Source organism: Botryllus schlosseri, chromosome 13 (assembly GCF_051294905.1).
Source record: "Botryllus schlosseri isolate E-star chromosome 13, Bs_hap1, whole genome shotgun sequence".
In the NCBI taxonomy this organism is placed as follows: domain Eukaryota; kingdom Metazoa; phylum Chordata; class Ascidiacea; order Stolidobranchia; family Styelidae; genus Botryllus; species Botryllus schlosseri.
This window is the reverse complement of record NC_137248.1, coordinates 8,628,924-8,652,218: the sequence shown is the minus strand read 5'-3', so window position 1 is coordinate 8,652,218 and position 23,295 is coordinate 8,628,924. Positions and strand designations below refer to the sequence as shown.

Here is a 23,295-nt window from a genome sequence, read left to right as displayed (position 1 = left end):
ATTTCGTCTATCAGTACTGGTACTTGAAAATTCAATCAGAAACTGTTAAAAGTGAGGACAATTAGTATATTATGATTGCGAAGCTATCGATATCACCGAGCAGAGTTGTAAAAAGTGGGTTTCACTTAATATTATCTCGGAACTAGTCAACACAATGACTTGGAGTCGGACTCGACTCAAAACACTATGACTCGGACTTGACACTCTACTCCGTGACTTGGACTCGGACTTGACTCGGTGGTGAATTGAAAATGACTCGACTTGACTCGAGTCAAAACTATACCCAGCAAACACAGTACAGACCAAAGATGTAGAAAAGCCGAGCCGATATAGTAGATATTAGATCTCGGCAGGTCGTAGAAAGGGGGATTTTGTGTCGACTCAATTCAACGTCTTTTCCATGTCCTTCAATAATGTAAATATTATGCAGATGCTACAGCCTTTAAACATGGTGAGTAGAATGTAGATCCTACGTTAGAAGAAGAAGATCCTGATATAATAACCTGTTTTCTTCCACTATGGGCTTAACCTGATCACGGCTGCGTACACACACCACATTATTTACTACATATTAATCACATTTGTGATAATTTAATTTCAAACGAATTGGCAATAATGCCCTTGTAAAAAATAAAACGAACAAACGAACGAATGTCTTTAGAAAGAAAGTGAAAACAGTCCTTATCATCAGGTTTCATCTTCTGATGAGCCAGTTAAATAACCAGCATGCGGCCTTTTTTTTTCAACACCCTGCAGAAATAAAATGAAAATGATGATTAATAGCTAAGACATTCGTACTGCGAAAATGGCAGAGGTAGCGACTAACGAATGACTCCTACATTTTTTTCGCCCATACTTACTAAAATGGATTCGATTCTGAACTATTTCCACTCAAGTTTTCAAGTTTTATTATTATATTTTTTAATATTATATGACTAGAGAACTGACTTCAATCGTCACTTCTACTTCATTATCAAGATCAACGATGACTACTTCAGCACTCTTTGAAAACAGCCACTAACACAAAAAGAATTCTTGACTAAAATTTCTTCACATTCTGTCCAAAATGATCAATTCAACAATCCAAATGAATCAGTTATTTGGCAGCTAGTTGGAGAGATATATACTCAAGTCTAGAAAGTGGAATGATACTCTGCCTGGAAAGCTGAAGACCTAACAATATTGTGTACAGAGAACAAAACATTTGAGTGGCGGCACTGGTATAGACATTAATAAATTATTAGAATTGACAGCAAGATAACCAGCAAGACATTAAAATGAGAATTAGTGCAGTTTCTTAGGCTGTAGTGATACTCAGCCAGTAATTGACCTAGCAGAGAGCAAAACGTTGTAAATAAAGCGAGCGAAACCTCCGACAAATGATACGATAAAACATTAGAATCGACAGTCTTACTAGAAGCAGAATAACAATCATGAGGGGTTAGAGAACAGAAGCCCGGGAAGTGACCATCAGAAATTACTGCATACTGGCCGAACAAATCCATGACCACTAACAAATGGTCTTTCAATAGTCAATATTGATACCAAATGACACCACACCTATTTCATAGCAACATTTAGCAAATACAGCGCTGGAGTCAACCTTATATAAGCCCTAACCAAACGCCCATTAGTTTTCCCACCTACTACTTCGCGGATGGAAATACGCATTAAAGCGAACGGACGCGACTTGTCACACTCTTGCTATTTCTGCTCCTTTTTTCTCTTCGTTCCTCTTCTCTGTCGCTTCCGCTTGAGGAGAGAAACAGTCGGCCGCGTTTACGGATCGTGAATTCCCGGTGGGTGATTCTTCCTCGAATGGTCAGCACCTTGAAAATTGAGAACAATGTTGTTGCAAAATGCATGACAATTTGAAAGTTACATCATTCTAATTATTCCAGTTATGGCCGTGAATCGTTACAAGTGCGGTAACCATAAGAATTATTACTATACTTCAACTACAAATACAATAGGGCTATATTGTATAAAATGATTACCAATTCTTTTACGTTGATCGAGTCTTAAATAGATGAAATATGTCAAAGAATTTGCTAAATTTTTGTATAATTTGACAGATTCCAAAATCTTCTCAAAGTGCACCTTTCAAAAATTTGATATCAAGACTCCCAACATTTTACAATTCGAAGTTGGATGGCTTTACCAATACAAGCAAACAGTTTGTATCGCAATTGACAATTATGTAGAGAACGCTGCGAGACATATGAGTAGGCCTACCCTAAAACGTTTCTCTGACATGGACATTAGGGCTCTTAAAATATGACTTTTTTTCACAAATCGTTCTGGCTACTTGATAAAATTGTTAGGTTACCTAATTTAAGCCTAAACACAAAATTTGGTTCAATTCCAGCCAGTAACCGCTTTGCTACAGGAGAAGAAAGTTTCTATTTATTATATAAAAATAAATAGGTAATAAAAATTTGAGAATTTTCTGTTCACCCAATGAAAGTGTTAGGCTGTCTATAGAAACGATGCTCACCAAATTTGGTTCAATTCCAACCAGTGGAAGCGGAGATATTGCCGTCGAAAAATTTGGATTTGAATAAAATAGTATTTACGGTGACCGATTCTTTGTTTACTTATTAAAGTTGTGCTCACCGTAAGTACTATTTTATTAAAATCCAAATTTTTCGACAGCAATAACTCCGCTTCCACTGGTTGGAATTGAACCAAATTTGGTGAGCATCGTTTCTATAGACAGCCTAACACTTTCATGGGGTTAACAGAAAATCTTCAAATTTTTTATTATTCATTTTTATATAATAAATAGGAACTTTCTTCTCTTGTAGCAAAGCGGATACTGGCTGGATTTGAACCATATTTTGTTTGTAGGCTTAAATTAGGTAACCTAACAATTTTATCAAGTAGCCAGTACGATTTGAGAAAAAAAGTCATTTTTGAAGAGCCCTACTGTTCATGACCGTCCACGTTTAGAGTTGCATCTCAAAGATGCTAAAATAAGCCTAAATATAATCCAAGCAATACGATCGTCCACTTTGACTGACTGAATTTCTAAAAACACCTTGATAGCTTCCACATCTTACGTTTATATATACTGTCTGCTATCGGCACAACAAAGTAGGCCTATTTAAAAATACCAAAACAGATTCAACATACCACATCTCTTGCAAAGGCTTTTGCTTTCATTCAATTTTCCATCAAACTTCTTTAAATCCTCCTTTGTGGTGAGTTGCTTTGGAATTCTTCTAGGATCAATTCCTATATTGTTTTATCATATACAATCTATGGATGAATAAAAGTTTCGGATAAGTTCTAAAACGAACACAATTTTCCACACAAAAGTCAATTGCCACACGAAATGCCAAATGCTACGGTCTCATTTTACAAGGTATGGCGAGGAAACGTAGTGGTACGTTCCATTATAGCTAAACACCAATGAATTGCGGGTTCGAGCGTGACACGTCGACTCCATAATTCCTACCGAAGTGTTGGCCGTTTATCTAGGCTCCTCCTCGCCATCTGATTCGCATAGCCATGTCTTAAAAAGCCTAGGAGTGGGCCGTGCTGTAAGTGGGCAGATGGTTGCCGATGCACCCGGCACTTGGTGAATTCGGCCGCACAAACTCGGCACTTGGTGAATTCGGCCCTCGGGAAATTTTGAAATGAAGTGTATTTACAGCTATTGATATGAATTATCAAACTAATAATAGTATTATCAAGTGATTCGTCAATCTTGTAAGGAGGTCAGGGCATCCGTAGATCGCGCAGTCACGGCGTGATTAGATCACGGATTGCGTAGCCACGGGAAATAACACAGTGCTCATATACCGACCACGCGCGGTCTGCTTGGAATCGATGGCGTGAGTCACGGGCCTGTGTCGTGTAAGTTTTGAGAAGATGGATCTTGGCGTTGTATGTGAGATCAAAACTGTGGAACATCAAGCGGCGCTTCTTCGTTTATCGATCACGACAAGCCAGTGTTCCTCATCAACAAATGTTTCGCATGATCACGTCAAAATAAATTATTTTTTGCCTTTGAAGAGACGATTCCACTCTGGGATTAGGGTGTCTCGATAACACGGTTGAAGGATCCCAAGATTACGAGATCTACCACGAGCCACGACACGTTTAAATTTCCTTTTTGATACTGTTCATTCATACTTAATGCATTTCTAATGCGAAGGTGTTCTAGTGCCAATTCCTCCAAGGGCCGAGTTCACCAAGTGAAGAGCGTCGCGTTATTTCCCGCAATTACGCAATCTGTGATCTAATCACGCCGTGACTGTGTGATCTACGCATGCCCTGACCGCCGTACAGCATTGACAACCACTCAAAGTGCCAAGTTCACCGGCAAACATTCCAGTAACCAATCATGGTGACCGGTACCGCTACGAGATCTACCACGGCCAAATTCACCAAGTGCCGAGTTTGTGCGGCCGAATTCACTAAGTGCCGAGTTCACTGGTAATCGGGCAGATACGGAATAATAATAATAAGAACCGGCCTGGTGTAAAATGACCAGTGTAGTCGAACCACCACCATGAACACTACAAACAAACAAATAAACATCTAACAAGGAAAAGAAATTACCTTTGCAGCCTTTGACAAACACAATTACCATTGAAACCAGCAATTAAGGTCTTATTCGAAAGCAGAATAACAACTGTTTTAGTGGACATATCAAATCAAATGTTGGAAAGTTCATGTAAAATAGCCCAAAATATTATCTTACTGTGACCATATTCCATCAATATGGTCTGGCTAGCCAAATTCTCTGGGCCAACATAATCAAGCTGCGTTTGGTTTCACCGATTAATAATCTTGTCACTGGATTCGAGGTATAATTGCACTTAAATATCAAATTTTGCTCCATTAATCAACATCAAGTTGAAAATGTCCATTCTTGCACCAACTTTTATAAAATCATGAATCAGTGTTCTACAGGAATGTATCTATATGACTTATATACCTAGAAAATTCAAGCATAAATATTATGATATACCGTAGGTATAGGTACCGGTAATTCAGATGTTTGAAGCGAATTATAGTGGTCTAATTTCACTAAATTAGAGCGAAATGCCAGCAATATAATTGTAATCTAATTCGGAAAAACGGTTTAGCTCTAATTCTAACCTGGAAAAGCTGAAACTTTTCTATAGTTGTCTACACCTGTTTTGCAGAAAGTCAAACAGCTCTAGGCGTCATATACTACAGGCAATTCGAAATACCCCATAAGCTATATGCTACTGCATATATACCTTTAACCCGCTACCTCAGTCAGTCACAATTCCTATATATTTACGGCATTTACCATACAGAAAGAGCGAACTATGCCTGGCTGCGACCTGTTGCGCTTCAAATCTTTGTATGGCGCGATGACGTAAAATTTGACCACTGTGATTCTATTAGAATTTTTGGCCGAAATCGGGGATCGGGTGAATCATGGAAATATACTCGGGTGTCATTACGTTTTGTGCTTTGGAAATTACATCGGCATATTCGGGAACCTCTTGCCAGACTATTTCTTGGTGATGTATTCAACGACAAATGCATGTAAACGACGGTTTTCGGGTGTATTTCCGGGTATAATGACGAAAGAACCATTTTAAGAAGACGAATGGATACCTACTACGCAGCCGTTTGACTGAATATTTTGCAGAGAAATCGCCAGAAATGTGTCGATGATAACGCTCAGCAGACCATGTCTATCGACAATCCTTGGGGTATAAATATATTTCGAAGAGTGCGAGAATGGTTTGACACCGGCGGCAGCTACAAAGAATCATCATTTTCCCGAATATATGATCACGACGAATAGTAGAACACTTTTTTAAAAGATTTAGGCTCCGGACTCTACATATATCTCATTAGAATCGAATTGAAATCGGACATTTTCAAAATTTCGGTAATCCGGACACAATTATGGCCCCAGATCGACCCTTGGGACGTCGACTTGAATAATAATTTTGGTATTGATGGAATCAGCGAGACTAGTAGAATCCATTTCAAAAAGAATTAGGCTTCGGACTTTACATATATCTCATTAGAATCGAATTGAAATCGGACATTTTCGAAATTTTGATAATCCGGACACAATTATGGCCCCAGTTGGACCCTTGGGACGTCGACTTGAATAATAATTTTGGTATTGATGGAATCGGCTAGACTAGTAGAATCCATTTCAAAAACAATTAGGCTTCGGACTCTACATATATCTCATTAGAATCGAATTGAAATCGGACATTTTCGAAATTTTGATAATCCGGACACAATTATGGCCCCAGATCGACCCTTGGGACGTCGACTTGAATAATAATTTTGGTATTGATGGAATCGGCTAGACTAGTAGAATCCATTTCAAAAAGAATTAGGCTTCGGACTCTACATATATCTCATTAGAATCGAATTGAAATTGGACATATTCGAAATTTCGATAATCCGGACACAATTATGGCCCCAGATCGACCCTTGGGACGTCGACTTGAATAATAATTTTGGTATTGATGGAATCGGCTGGACTAGTAGAATCCATTTCAAAACGAATTAGGCTTCGGACTTTACATATATCTCATTAGAATCGAATTGAAATCGGACATTTTCGAAATTTTGATAATCCGGACACAATTATGGCCCCAGATCGACCCTTGGGACGTCGACTTGAATAATAATTTTGGTATTGATGGAATCGGCTAGACTAGTAGAATCCATTTCAAAAAGAATTAGGCTTCGGACTCTACATATATCTCATTAGAATCGAATTGAAATTGGACATATTCGAAATTTCGATAATCCGGACACAATTATGGCCCCAGATCGACCCTTGGGACGTCGACTTGAATAATAATTTTGGTATTGATGGAATCGGCTGGACTAGTAGAATCCATTTCAAAAAGAATTAGGCTTCGGACTTTACATATATCTCATTAGAATCGAATTGAAATCGGACATTTTCGAAATTTTGATAATCCGGACACAATTATGGCCCCAGTTGGACCCTTGGGACGTCGACTTGAATAATAATTTTGGTATTGATGGAATCGGCTAGACTAGTAGAATCCATTTCAAAAACAATTAGGCTTCGGACTCTACATATATCTCATTAGAATCGAATTGAAATCGGACATTTTCGAAATTTTGAAAATCCGGACACAATTATGGCCCCAGATCGACCCTTGGGACGTCGACTTGAATAATAATTTTGGTATTGATGGAATCGGCTAGACTAGTAGAATCCATTTCAAAAAGAATTAGGCTTCGGACTCTACATATATCTCATTAGAATCGAATTGAAATCGGACATTTTCGAAATTTTGATAATCCGGACACAATTACGGCCCCAGATCGACCCTTGGGACGTCGACTTGAATAATAATTTTGGTATTGATGGAATCGGCTAGACTAGTAGAATCCATTTCAAAAAGAATTAGGCTTCGGACTTTACATATATCTCATTAGAATCGAATTGAAATCGGACATTTTCGAAATTTTGATAATCCGGACACAATTATGGCCCCAGTAAGACCCTTGGGACGTCGACTTGAATAATAATTTTGGTATTGATGGAATCGGCTAGACTAGTAGAATCCATTTCAAAAACAATTAGGCTTCGGACTCTACATATATCTCATTAGAATCGAATTGAAATTGGACATATTCGAAATTTCGATAATCCGGACACAATTATGGCCCCAGATCGACCCTTGGGACGTCGACTTGAATAATAATTTTGGTATTGATGGAATCGGCTGGACTAGTAGAATCCATTTCAAAAAGAATTAGGCTTCGGACTTTACATATATCTCATTAGAATCGAATTGAAATCGGACATTTTCGAAATTTTGATAATCCGGACACAATTATGGCCCCAGTTGGACCCTTGGGACGTCGACTTGAATAATAATTTTGGTATTGATGGAATCGGCTAGACTAGTAGAATCCATTTCAAAAACAATTAGGCTTTGGACTCTACATATATCTCATTAGAATCGAATTGAAATCGGACATTTTCGAAATTTTGAAAATCCGGACACAATTATGGCCCCAGATCGACCCTTGGGACGTCGACTTGAATAATAATTTTGGTATTGATGGAATCGGCTAGACTAGTAGAATCCATTTCAAAAAGAATTAGGCTTCGGACTCTACATATATCTCATTAGAATCGAATTGAAATCGGACATTTTCGAAATTTTGATAATCCGGACACAATTACGGCCCCAGATCGACCCTTGGGACGTCGACTTGAATAATAATTTTGGTATTGATGGAATCGGCTAGACTAGTAGAATCCATTTCAAAAACAATTAGGCTTCGGACTCTACATATATCTCATTAGAATCGAATTGAAATTGGACATATTCGAAATTTCGATAATCCGGACACAATTATGGCCCCAGATCGACCCTTGGGACGTCGACTTGAATAATAATTTTGGTATTGATGGAATCGGCTGGACTAGTAGAATCCATTTCAAAAAGAATTAGGCTTCGGACTTTACATATATCTCATTAGAATCGAATTGAAATCGGACATTTTCGAAATTTTGATAATCCGGACACAATTATGGCCCCAGTTGGACCCTTGGGACGTCGACTTGAATAATAATTTTGGTATTGATGGAATCGGCTAGACTAGTAGAATCCATTTCAAAAACAATTAGGCTTTGGACTCTACATATATCTCATTAGAATCGAATTGAAATCGGACATTTTCGAAATTTTGAAAATCCGGACACAATTATGGCCCCAGATCGACCCTTGGGACGTCGACTTGAATAATAATTTTGGTATTGATGGAATCGGCTAGACTAGTAGAATCCATTTCAAAAAGAATTAGGCTTCGGACTCTACATATATCTCATTAGAATCGAATTGAAATCGGACATTTTCGAAATTTTGATAATCCGGACACAATTATGGCCCCAGTTGGACCCTTGGGACGTCGACTTGAATAATAATTTTGGTATTGATGGAATCGGCTAGACTAGTAGAATCCATTTCAAAAACAATTAGGCTTTGGACTCTACATATATCTCATTAGAATCGAATTGAAATCGGACATTTTCGAAATTTTGAAAATCCGGACACAATTATGGCCCCAGATCGACCCTTGGGACGTCGACTTGAATAATAATTTTGGTATTGATGGAATCGGCTAGACTAGTAGAATCCATTTCAAAAAGAATTAGGCTTCGGACTCTACATATATCTCATTAGAATCGAATTGAAATCGGACATTTTCGAAATTTTGATAATCCGGACACAATTACGGCCCCAGATCGACCCTTGGGACGTCGACTTGAATAATAATTTTGGTATTGATGGAATCGGCTAGACTAGTAGAATCCATTTCAAAAAGAATTAGGCTTCGGACTTTACATATATCTCATTAGAATCGAATTGAAATCGGACATTTTCGAAATTTTGATAATCCGGACACAATTATGGCCCCAGTTGGACCCTTGGGACGTCGACTTGAATAATAATTTTGGTATTGATGGAATCGGCTAGACTAGTAGAATCCATTTCAAAAACAATTAGGCTTCGGACTCTACATATATCTCATTAGAATCGAATTGAAATCGGACATTTTCGAAATTTTGATAATCCGGACACAATTATGGCCCCAGATCGACCCTTGGGACGTCGACTTGAATAATAATTTTGGTATTGATGGAATCGGCTAGACTAGTAGAATCCATTTCAAAAAGAATTAGGCTTCGGACTCTACATATATCTCATTAAAATCGAATTGAAATCGGACATTTTCGAAATTTTGATAATCCGGACACAATTACGGCCCCAGATCGACCCTTGGGACGTCGACTTGAATAATAATTTTGGTATTGATGGAATCGGCTAGACTAGTAGAATCCATTTCAAAATGAATTAGGCTTCGGACTCTACATATATCTCATTAGAATCGAATTGAAATTGGACCAATTCGAAATTTCGATAATCCGGACACAATTATGGCCCCAGTTGAACCCTTGGAACGTCGACTTGAATAATAATTTTGGTCTCGATAGAAGCGGCCAGACTAGTAGAATCCATTTCAAAAAGAATTAGGCTTCGGACTTTACATATATCTCATTAAAATCGAATTGAAATCGGACATTTTCGAAATTTCGATAATCCGGACACAATTATGGCCCCAGTTGAACCCTTGGGACGTCGACTTGAATAATAATTTTGGTCTCGATAGAAGCGGCCAAACTAGTAGAATCAATTTCAAAAAGAATTAGGCTTCGGACTTTACATATATCTCATTAGAATCGAATTGAAATCGGACATTTTCGAAATTTTGATAATCCGGACACAATTATGGCCCCAGTTGGACCCTTGGGACGTCGACTTGAATAATAATTTTGGTCTCGATAGAAGCGGCCAGACTAGTAGAATCCATTTCAAAACGAATTAGGCTTCGGACTCTACATATATCTCATTAGAATCGAATTGAAATTGGACATTTTCGAAATTTCGATAATCCGGACACAATTATGGCCCCAGATCGACCCTTGGGACGTCGACTTGAATAATAATTTTGATCTTGATAGAATCGGTCAGACTAGTAGAATCCATTTCAAAACGAATTAGGCTTCGGACTCTACATATATTTCATTAGAATCGAATTGAAATTGGACATTTTTTAAATGGGACGTTGGCTAGAAGGATGATTTTACCACATATTGGTGCTTCTTCTGTTTGAAAGGAACTCGCCCAAAGTTGCAAAAAGTTTCGGAATTCTGAAAAACGCTTCTGCAACTTCGGGTCTTCAACGTTTGGATTGTTCGGTTATTGATGAAAATTAAGTAATCCTAAAGGACGAAATTTTTTACGAACATTGCGAAGTAAGATAAAAACCAGGGGGCACAATCCCTTTTTTTTTGTCCGAAGCAAAATCATAATGGACAATTTGAAAACTTCTGAAATATTTGAGGAAGGATCAAATCATGCCTACGCAAAAAAAATGAATATTATTCTTCCGATTTCGCCGTCAAAATGTTGCATGTTACATTTGTCGGATCGGTGCCACATCAGGTCTCTTGCTCAGATATTTGACTATGGGCAATTGGGCATGCTGAAATGGAAGATATTCAAAACCATGGGAAAGCGCTGCAAAATGCCGGAAATTTCATTTCATCAACGGTTATCTACGAGAGAGTTCCGATTTTCACGACATTTGAAGTACCGATCCCCGAAATTTTATCGGAGGAACAAAGCAAGGAAATTTTTGAGCACGATAGCATTTGCGTAAGCTCGCTAACCAACTCAAATCAGGAGAAGCAACACGTTCGTCACCACGGGCTTTTTGCTATCAAAAATCATGATAGGTTGAAAATGCATTGCTATACAAATCAGATATGGGAATCCAATGACGTATTATCGGTGTGTAAGTAGCAGAGGTGCTCAAAGTAGTCAAGAAAGCTACTCAAGTAGAAGTAGAAGTAGCGACGAAAAATCTACTCAAGTACGAGTAGAAGTACTTCTTCCATAAGACATCCAAAACTACTTGAAGTAGAATTGACTGACTTTAAAAGTACTCAAGTAAGTAAGTAGTTGTGAAAACGATCCTAATTCGTTCACATGGATTGTAAAAAGGTGAAAATTGAGCTATGCGAAAGGTTACGAGCTTGATTCATATTGAGGCATACCAGGAGGTATCCAATTTTCGATAGCCTAAGCATTCGTCCACATCATTGGAAGAAAATGATAGTATTGATATGGAAATGCGATGCGAATCCTCTGTTTTCTCGAACAGCATGGTATGGCGCCATCCCCCATCTTAGAAGGCCCGTAGTTTAGTCGAAGAGCAATACGGAGAAGTTGTATAGGATTAGTAAACGTTAATAAAAAATATGGTGGACCGTAAAAATGCCATATTGTGTAGCTTTATTTCCGGAAATTAAAGGCATTACTACACTTGCTTTTATACAACATGTTTATGTTATCCAGACAAAAGAACTGATAATAATTATAACTCAAACTATATGATACTGGGAATTGAAAGTGAAACAAAATTACTACTTCTAAAAGCGGAACACGTTTTTCACGCCTTTAGTCCAGAAAGTTTCAAAGGTGGTACGCTAAAACAGCTCTAAAACTAACAAAAAAGTCAGAGTCCCCTTTTCCAGGTTAGGACGCGCCATGGACATGCTAGATTACGATACGACAAGTAAATGCTAGATTGCAAAATTGCGGTTTCAAACGTTATGATGAGCAATATATACTGTGATGAATTATTTCATATGGGCGAAGGGCGACAATGTGGTGTGAACGAAGGGATATCTAGATATCTAGTTCGAGATATCCCTGTGTGAACGGAACCACGCCAACCCGCTAGCTAAGTTACGTTCTTCGATACTTTCGTGAAATCATACTGATGACTCCGTTTCCACTGCGCGCAAAACGCGACGATAATTCTGGGCTTTACTCAACTCTTATGAAAATTAAATGTAGATATTCCGTGAAAACTGCCCCGAAATTCCTCAGGCTATCTTCCTGATTGGAAGATTGAACTACTTCTACTTGACAAACTGAAAATGGCGAAAAGTAAGTAAGTAGATCTCAAAATATTACGAAGTAGAAGTAGCAAAAATCAGATCTACTTGAGTAAGTAACAGAAGTAGAGGAAAACTACTTGAGTGCTTCGAAAAAGTAGAAGTACTTCGTTACTGACCACCTCTGGTAAGTAGCCTACGTCAAGTCGAGACTTTGCTTTCTGAGGACGTTTGCGAATAAATCAAATGCAACCGGCAGAATATATCCACGATCACGGGAATTAACATTCGAGGTAATCAACCCTGGCTTTATTGCAGAAAATTGTGATGTGATGAAATTTTGGAAACCAGATTCCAAAGTCCATTCATATTTTTGACTTGTAATTTTGATTGAAATAATAATCAAACAAACCATGGTAGAAATAAACACAACTATGCAAAGACGCTGAAGAACTTGCAAAGACGCTGAAGAACTCGCAAGGATGTTAATCAACGATGATAATTAGGGCGGTTTTTTTTTTACCTAAAAAAAATAAAATTTTGACCTAAAAAATCAAAATTTTGACCTAACGTATGCAAATTAGGTGTTTTCCCACATAATGTTAAAATTGTACCACTTATCTTCATTTCTGGTTGGAACTGACTGTCCTAACGCAGTAGTTTGGCCTGAAAAAACGTTTTTGGCTTAGAAACAGGCAACTTTTTACATGAAAAAAAAACATTTTAACGAAATCTGGCCCTATGAAAAATTCCAGTGGTTACAATATGTATTATGGTAGAAATAATTAAAATATTTTGTAGTACAACGAGAGATACTTTCCTACATTCTTGGGTAGAAAGTGCACGTCCTTACTAAGAAGCTTGCCAAGGACGTTCAACAGCAGGAGTTGTTGGCTGACAACACTCAAGTTGTGCGTACACTGCTGTTGCTGGTGACACACCGTGTTGCTTCATTCTGACAATGTTGTCTACAATCTACATCACAATTTTTCATCATGCGCTTCTTAATGTAAGAATGATGCGATGCACAAGAAGTCTTTCTTCATTTAGGATATTGCGGTACGTTGACCATAACACCATGTCTACCAATTATTTGTTTTATTTGACCGTTTATGATTCACAATAGGCAGACTATTAGCCGTTTACAACGGTAGGCCTATAAAAAAGGCTAAAAGCGGTAAAATATCAAATTATAAGTTCACCGACAGTGCAAAATCTATACTTCAAACAAAATGCAGACGTCAAAAATTTTTTGACTTTATGAAAAATTTTGACAAATTTTGACCTAACGCTACAATTTTGACAAAATTTAGACAAATATTGACATGTCAAAAAAAAACGCCGTAATGATAATAGATTAATGAATAGAAAAGCCAGAATTTTGAATGTGATATCTCGTACTTGTTATCATCATTTTGTACATTGTACATTCCTACATTTCGAAAAAATGATAAAATCGGATTTGCTATAGTCTAGTTTTATTGGTCCGTCCGTATCATTGTTGAAAGCATTTTTAATTCTTTCAGTCTTAGCAGCTGTGCACTTACATATATATATATAAAATAGGACAGGATAAGAGGACAGATCAGGGCCAAAACTTACACATTCCGAACCCAGGGGTCAAATGGGGGCCCTGCGTGTGTTTCGGGTACCGAAATTTCGAAAATGTCCAATTTCAATTCGATTCTAATGAGATATACGTAGAGTCCGAAGTTCGATTCGCTTTGAAATGGATTCTACTAGTCTAGCCGATTCCATCAATACCAAAATTATTATTCAAGTCGACGTCCCAAGGGTCGATCTGGGGCCATAATTTTGTCCGGATTACCGAAATTTCGAAAATGTCCAATTTCAATTCGATTCTAATGAGATATATGTAAAGTCCGAAGCCTAATTCGTTTTGAAATGGATTCTACTAGTCTGACCGATGCTATCAAGACCAAAATTATTATTCAAGTCGACGTCCCAAGGGTCGATCTGGGGCCATAATTTTGTCCGGATTACCGAAATTTCGAAAATGTCCAATTTCAATTCGATTCTAATGAGATATATGTAGAGTCCGAAGCGTAATTCGTTTTGAAATGGTTTCTACTAGTCTGACCGATGCTATCAAGACCAAAATTATTATTCAAGTCGACGTCCCAAGGGTCGATCTGGGGCCATAATTTTGTCCGGATTACCGAAATTTCGAAAATGTCCAATTTCAATTCGATTCTAATGAGATATATGTAGAGTAGGGCTGTTCAAAAATAACTTTTTCTTCCCGATTCAAGCCGTTCACCTCTTAAATCGTCAGGTTGCAGTAGAAAACCTTGCTCACCAAATTTCATTCGATTCCAATCAGTAAAGGCATCCGCAGATACAATTAAAATTTTTAATTTATTATGGAAAATTAAAAAAAAAAAATTCCAAATTTTTCTGCCAACCCCATGAAATTGTTGAGCCGTCTTCAAAGACGTTGCAAAACAAATTTGAGTCAATTCCGACCAGTAGAAGCGGAGTTATGTGAGTTTTTCGTTGATAAATCGCAGATTATCCACCAATCAAGGATAATCCGATGATTATCATCGAAAAAGTCACATAACTCCGCTTCTACTAGTCGGAATTGACTCAAATTTGTTTTGCAACGTCTTTGAAGACGGCTCAACAATTTCATGGGGTTGGCAGAAAAATTTGGAATTTTTTTTTTTTAATTTTCCATAATAAATTAAAAATTTTAATTGGATCTGCGGATGCCTTTACTGATTGGAATCGAGTAAAATTTGGTGAGCAAGGTTTTCTACTGCAACCTGACGATTTAAGAGGTGAACGGCTTGAATCGGGAAGAAAAAGTTATTTTTGAACAGCCCTAATGTAGAGTCCGAAGCCTAATTCATTTTGAAATAGATTCTACCAGTCGGACCGATGCTATCAAGACCAAAATTATTATTCAAGTCGACGTCCCAAGGGTCGATCTGGGGCCATAATTGTGTCCGGATTATCGAAATTTGAAAAATGTCCAATTTCAATTCGATTCTAATGAGATACATGTAGAGTCCGAAGCCTAATTCGTTTTGAAATGGATTCTACTAGTCTAGCCGATTCGATCAATACCAAAATTATTATTCAAGTCGACGTCCCAAGGGTCGAACTGGGGCCATAATTTTGTCCAGATTACTGAAATTTCGAAAATGTCCAATTTCAATTCGATTCTAATGAGATATATGTAAGGTCCGAAGCCTAATTCGTTTTGAAATGGATTCTACTAGTCTAGCCGATTCGATCAATACCAAAATTATTATTCAAGTCGACGTCCCAAGGGTCGATCTGGGGCCATAATTTTGTCCGGATTACCGAAATTTCGAAAATGTCCAATTTCAATTCGATTCTAATGAGATATATGTAGAGTCCGAAGCCTAATTCGTTTTGAAATGGGTGCTACTAGACTGACCGATTCTATCAAGACCAAAATTATTATTCAAGTCGACGTCCCAAGGGTCGAACTGGGGCCATAATTGTGTCCGGATTACCGAAATTTCGAAAATGTCCAATTTCAATTCGATTCTAATGAGATATATGTAAAGTCCGAAGCCTAATTCGTTTTGAAATGGATTCTACTAGTCTGACCGATGCTATCAAGACCAAAATTATTATTCAAGTCGACGTCCCAAGGGTCGATCTGGGGCCATAATTTTGTCCAGATTACCGAAATTTCGAAAATGTCCAATTTCAATTCGATTCTAATGAGATATATGTAGAGTCCGAAGCCTAATTCGTTTTGAAATGGGTTCTACTAGTCTTGCCAATTTTATCAAGACCAAAATTATTATTCAAGTCGACGTCCCAAGGGTCGATCTGGGGCCATAATTTTGTTCGGATTACCGAAATTTCGAAAATGTCCAATTTCAATTCGATTCTAATGAGATATATGTAGAGTCCGAAGCCTAATTCATTTTGAAATGGATTCTTCTAGTCTGACCGATGCTATCAAGCCCAAAATTATTATTCAAGTCGACGTCCCAAGGGTCGATCTGGGGCCATAATTTTGTCCGGATTACCGAAATTTCGAAAATGTCCAATTTAATTCGATTCTAATGAGATATATGTAGAGTCCGAAGCCTAATTCGTTTTGAAATGGATTCTACTAGTCTGACCGATTCTATCAAGACCAAAATTATTATTCAAGTCGACGTCCCAAGGGTCGATCTGGGGCCATAATTGTGTCCGGATTATCGAAATTTCGAAAATGTCCAATTTCAATTCGATTCTAATGAGATATATGTAGAGTCCGGATCCTAAATCTTCTAAAAAAGTTTTCTACTATTCGTCGTGATCATATATTCGGGAAAATGATGATTCTTTGTAGCTGCCGCCGGTGTCAAGCCATTCCCGCACTCTTCGAAATAATTTATAGCCAAGGATTGTCGAAAGACATGGTCTGCTGAGCGTTATCATCGACACATTTCTGGCGATTTCTCTGCAAAATATTCAATCAAACGGCTGCGTAGTAGGTATCTATTCGTCTTCTTAAAATTGTTTTTTCGTCATATTAGCCGGAAATACACCGGAAAACAGTCGTTTACATGCATTTGTCGTTGAATACATCAACAAGAAATAGTATGGCAAGAGGTTCCCGAATATGCCGATGTAATTTCCAAAGCACAAAACGTAATGACACCCGAGTATATTTCCATGATTCACCCGATCACCGATTTTCGCCAAAAATTCTAATAGAATCACAGTGGTAAAATTTGAATCGCCGAAATATTCTAGAAGTCACGCATCGATAATCATATTCCTAAACGTACAACATATCACTTATTTAGTTATTCTCTGAATAAAACTATTAACCATACTCGTTGAACATGCGAGATTACCTAAAGAGCGAATATACATATAATGAAGATCATATATATCAGAGGAAAACAAAACTATTCGACCTTAGAGCAACAACACGAATATACAACACCGGTGACATCCTCACGCAATAAAACGAAGGGAGAACATTGTTTTCTAATGGATAGAACGAAGCTACCGCATGAGATCGAACAAAACCGGATAGAATTCATCGTTATTGAATGTACCGAAAAAGTCATCCTTTCTACGTATTTTAGTCGTACCCGCGAGAGATAGAAAATTTGCATTATTAGGTTAACTACCGGATATAACGAAGCCTAATGCATGAGATGGAACAACACCGAGTATGAATTTATTCTGATTGAATATAACCACAAGACCATCCTACTACGTATTTTAGACATTCCCTCGACACTTAGAAAATCAGAACCTAATCGAGATGATCCCGGATGATCCTTTTACGGTTTTGTGTTTGCTGGGTACAAGTGAGATTGACTTGTGACTCGTAACATTGTGACTTGGTTACAACCCTGTGGAAGTGATGACTCTGATCTAACGATGGCGGCCAGAACATCGCACAACAGAATACCGGTGTCGCGATTCGCGCCAAACTACGACGCGTCTTTTCTAGTTCTCTCACAACCAAATTATTTTTAGAAACTCAACTAGAACTACTCGCGTATCAAGTTCGCAACTGGAACTACTCTCTTCAAAATTCAAAACTAGAACGTATAAAAAAATCGTTCCGACCGCCCACCAACTGTTCTGCTGTTAATTTATACTGTACAAACCTGTCTATCATGTGTTAAAATCGCCGTGCAGCAAACCACCTTGATATGGGTTGTAATATAAGAGTGCATAAATATCAGAGGTGGTCAGTAACGAAGTACTTCTACTTTTTTGAGGTACTCAAGTAGTTTTCCTCTACTTCTAGTATACTTACTCAAGTAGTGCTAATTTTTGCTACTTCTACTTCGTAATATTCTGTGATCTACTTACTTACTTTTCGCTATTTTCAGTTTGTCAAGTAGAAGTAGTTTAATCCTCCAATCAGGAAGATAGCCTGATGAATTTCGGGGCTGTTTTCACGGAATATCAACATTGAATTTTCAGAAAAATTGAGTAAAGCCCAGAGTTTTCGTCGCGCTTCGCGCACAGTGGATATGGAGTGACTAATATGATTTCACGAACGCATCGGTGAATATAATTTATAGGTAGTGGGTTACGTGGTCCCGTTCACACCGCATTGTCGCTCATATGAAATATTTAATGACATTACATGACCCATCATAACGTTTAAAACTGATGTTTCGCAATCTAGCATTGACTTATCATATCGTAGTGGCGTGTCCTAATCTTGAACAGTGGTCTCTCACTTTTTTTAGCTTTAGACCTGTTTTAGCATACAACGTTTGAAACGTTCTGGACTAAAGACATGAAATACATTTTCCGCTTTTAGAAGTATAGTCTTTATATTTCACTTTCAATTCCCATTATCATACTTCTAATTAGTCTGATCTAGTTCTAATTAGTATCAGTTCTTTTGTCTGGAGAACGTACATGTTTAAGTATAAAAGCAAGTGTAGTAATGTCTTTAATTGCCGGAAATAAAGCTAAACAACATGACATTTTTACGATCCACCATATTTTTTTATTAAAGTTTACTAATCGCGCAAAGTGTTTACACCGTATCCGACACAACTTCTCCGTATTGCTCTTCGACTATACTACGGGCCTTATAATGGGGGAGGGTGCCATACCATTTTCTAAAACGTGCTGTTCGAGTAAACAGAGGATTAGTATCGCATTTCCATATCAATACGATCCTTTCATCCCATCATGCATGTACGAATGCTTATGCTGTCGAAAATTGGATAGCTCCTGGTAGGCCTATGCATCAATATGAATCAAGCTTTTGCATAGTTCAATTTGCAGCTTTTGACAATCAATGCGAACGAATTACGATCGTTTTCACTACTTACTTGAGTAGATTTTAAGTCAGTCAATTCTATTTCAACTAGTTTTAGGTTGCTTATGGACAAAGTACTTCTACCCGTACTCGAGTAGATTTTTCCGGTGCTACTTCTCTTTGAGTAGCTTTCTTGACTACTTCGACCACCTCTGATAAATATGAAGTGTGCAGCGGATTGAGAAGCTGGACTCGATATGGAACAACTTCATGGTGGTTAATTAGATACGATACACCCACACTCCAACCTGCCGACCCACATTGAAGCCCGTGAGACTCAACAAACATATTACAAACACTGAATGGACATAACAGTTTAATCGAGACATTTCAAAAGTAAGACAGAAATGCTATCAACAGGTGTTCTTTACGAATACCATGAAGCCATTGAAATGACTCAGGAGAGATATCAAAATGAAAACAGGTTAAATCCAACTGCTACAAGTCTGCGATCAGCTGTTCAACTTCCGGCTTTGGTAGTAATCGAAATTGTTTATCGAGAGTTATGGTGGCGACTTCAACATTGGTCTCGGTCAACTTTTCCTCCATCACCTCCTTGAGTATTCCAAGAATGCATTTACTGGCTTCTTTCAATGTCATTGACTGAAAATGGAAAAGAAATCTCATTTACCAATTGCTATTACATATATCATACACGTATTGTCAAGTGACCCTGTCATCACATGAACATGGAAAACTTCACTATGGTATGATTGGCACCGGGTATTACTATTCACAGACATGCGATCTGCTTCAAGCTGAGCAGTGCATTTTGGAACTCCTTGAAAAAATTCGTAAATACAAGTTAAGGGCATATTGTATCAAACCTACAAAGCATTTCAACCCTCAATTCTCTAGTCTTCTTTAACGTGGTTCTTTTACTTGAATGAAATCTCGCTGCGCTACTTCCAGCTCATGATAATGAATATGGGCTAGCAGTCATAATATACTTTTCAAGCTCTGCATGACGAAAAATGCCATGTTCCAGATGTTTTTTTTGTAAAGTCCATTGTCTCATCACAAAATCATTGCATATCTCTGCAAGAGCCATACCACCTGCGTCTGATATATTTCAATGAATCATTAGCTTTCTTATGAATGAGTCTATTTTTAAAATGTTCTGAATTGTAAAAAATAAACATAAACGCCGTTCCAGTGATACCTTATGATACTGTCCTTGTAGAGACGTCTGGGCGCCTTCAGACGCAGATCCTATTGCCTTTGCGTCACACAGAATGTAGGTTCCAGACGGGTCTAGATGATAAAGCTGTGGCCCCCTCTCATCGAACCCAGCAAACAACAATGCAACGCCAAAAGGTCGGCTCTGAAATCAAGGCAAGCGTCATACATAAACTCAACAAAATACAACTGCTGTACCAACCATAGTTCCGGCTTCTTTTTCTCCAAACTGGAGGGCCAAGTTTGAAACTGCCTTTGTTATACTTTCAACAGGCATACTTTCGTTATACGTAAACCAATGGTTTTGAGCCTCAACTCGTGCCTTATCGATCATCGTTTTTGAATCCGCAATAAGACCGCTCATAGCGCATCCTGAACAGAATATATATAGCCAATATTACTTTGGATTGGAGTTTCTGTTGAAGAATAGTAGGCCATTAAGTTTGTATGAGTACAAATGCAGTGGAATGATCCATGGATATGAAAGTTTTTTATGTAGGCCTACTATATATACGCCAGAGTGGAATCAGTGGCAATGGCAGGCTCAACGTCACGCGAGCATTTATAGGCACTTCTTCGTTACTCCCCACACATCCAGAAGTGATCACCATGAAACCAATAAATGATTCCCATGAACATGTGAAAATTTAAAAACGTCAAAATAATTTTTTTTTGCGTTGGGATTAGGGCTAGGGGAATATTAGGGTCGGGGTGGAAGATATCAGGGTCGTGGGAATTAGGGTGGGTTAGGGTCAAGATTGGGATATCGTAAGATTAGGGTTATTAGGGTGGGTTAGGATATCCTAAGATTAGGGTTGCGGGCGCTAGGGTAGGTTAGGGTCACGTGAAGGTAGGATATCCCAAGATTAAGGTTAAATTTGGGGTCAGCGTATCCCAAGATTAGGGTTGGGAATATTGTAATCTTCACCCCCAAACCTAATCTTAGGATATCCTAACCCCATTCTTGACCCAAATACCCCTCCCCCAACCCTAATCTTGGATCCAAACCCCAATCCAAACCCCATCCTAATAATATCCCCAACCCTTACCTTAGGATATCCTAACTCACCCTAATATCCCCTCCGCATCCCTAATATCTCCCGACCCTAATCTAAGTATATCCTAACCACAAATCTTGACCCTAAGCCATCCTAATATCCCCAACCCTAATCTTAGGATATCCTAACCTACCCTAATATCCCCCTCCCCAACCCTAATCTTAGGATATCCTAACCTACCCTAATATCCCCCTCCCCATCCCTAATATCACCCGACCCTAATATCGTCAACCCTAATCTTAGGATATCCTAACCCTAACCCACCCTAATATCCCCATCCCTAATGTCTGTCTAGCACACCTCAACGCGAAAAACAATTCATTTTGACGTTTATAAATTTTTCTGTTAATGTTCATGGGAAGCATTTATTGGTGTCATGGGGATCATTTTTTCGATGTGTGGGGAATAACGAAGAAGTGCCCATTTATATTTGATCACGCCGATAATGAAATATGCTGACGTCACAAAGCGCTACTAGAGTCCCGATCCAGAATAAGGCGCTTGCGCTTTATGAACGCAAGCAAGCGTGGCATTTGCGCAAAAGCGAATATACGGCGTAACCCTAGTCTGGCGTATACCAGGTATATTTCAACACATTGTGTTGTTTAATAAGTAATTCAGTATCGAATCAGAGCGAAAAATATTTCAGTCACGCGAATGAAATTTTCCAATCACGCGAGAAATCCGTCTGTCACGCACAACATGTTGTCGAAAAGAACCACCAATTCCAGTCTGGTATATACGGTGAAGTCCCAGAAGCACAAGTGGAAGTCACAATTTCAAGACGTGTCAAAAGTACTTGAAGCGAAGTGAAAAACAAAGGACTGCATAGTACGGTACTCAAGTTTGTATAGTTGGTCAATCGCTTATGACAATTGTGAGATATCGCTACTAGCAAATATAGGAGCAATATTCAAAATTATATTCTGATGAACTGACTTTCAGGGCTCAGGGGTATATCGTCAGGGTTGTTTGACGATCTCATTTCTAAAAGTGATGCAAACGTAATCAAACAATGCTTCATACATGACAAAGTCTAAAACTTAAAATCTCAATATCTTAGTTTGACAAATTTCACACAAGCAGAAAATAGATCAGACTGTCTTACCAATATGACTATCAACTTCAAATATTTTTTCTATGCTTGAAGCAACCAGGAGCGGAGATGTTATCCTCTTTTCCACGGCAAGTACCACACCTTCTGCCGTTTTAATTCCTATGGCAGTGGATCCCAACTTAATTGCTTCGATGGCATATTCCACTTGGAATATTCTTCCCTCCGGAGAGAAAGTGTTCACTCCTCTATCATATTCAGATCTTGTCATAAACATTGTGCTTAACGAAGCGCAAACTATGTCTGTTCGAAATAAAGAAAACTCAAATCGATGACTTCCACAGCCAATGCTATACTGCACTGCACAACATCCACACGCGTAGAGTGCGTAATGAAAAGTTGAAAATTTGCAGTATACGGCTACATGACGCCGCAATTTCCAACATTACTCAGCGCAATCGAGCTCCATCTCGCGATCAAATGTGTTCATAACGTCGTTCCTAAAGTCGCTTGAGACGTGAACTCCGAAGTTAAACGAATCGGCTCACTTTTCGCAGGCTGTATGATTGCTTCACATATAAATAATGATGATTCATGACTGGTTCCAAAGTACTTACCGCATTTGTTTATCTGTAATCATCCCGTTGACCAGCACACTCTGCTATGGCACAGTGTTGGGATCAAGTCACTACCTTCGAGTCACGAGTCATCTCGAGTCATT

The 23,295-nt window shown here is 38.3% G+C and overlaps 1 protein-coding gene and 1 long non-coding RNA gene across 2 annotated transcripts; both read right to left on the bottom strand.

Annotated features, from left to right (window-relative positions):
* Positions 1-575: 575 nt before the first annotated feature.
* LOC145454429 (uncharacterized) lies at positions 576-3,282 on the bottom strand. The gene is made up of 3 exons (XR_013920125.1): positions 3,136-3,282; positions 1,644-1,829; positions 576-750 (listed from the first exon to the last, which is right to left on the bottom strand). It is a non-coding gene; the product is annotated as an uncharacterized LOC145454429 (long non-coding RNA).
* A 16,300-nt stretch (positions 3,283-19,582) lies between these two features.
* Positions 19,583-22,923, bottom strand: LOC145454367 (proteasome subunit alpha type-5-like). The gene is made up of 4 exons (XM_080332366.1): positions 22,629-22,923; positions 20,665-20,834; positions 20,446-20,607; positions 19,583-19,886 (listed from the first exon to the last, which is right to left on the bottom strand). The coding sequence occupies exons 1-4, from the start codon at positions 22,849-22,851 to the stop codon at positions 19,722-19,724; spliced, it is 720 nt and encodes a 239-aa protein (XP_080188492.1). The 5' UTR covers positions 22,852-22,923; the 3' UTR covers positions 19,583-19,721.
* Between the last annotated feature and the right edge of the window lie 372 nt (positions 22,924-23,295).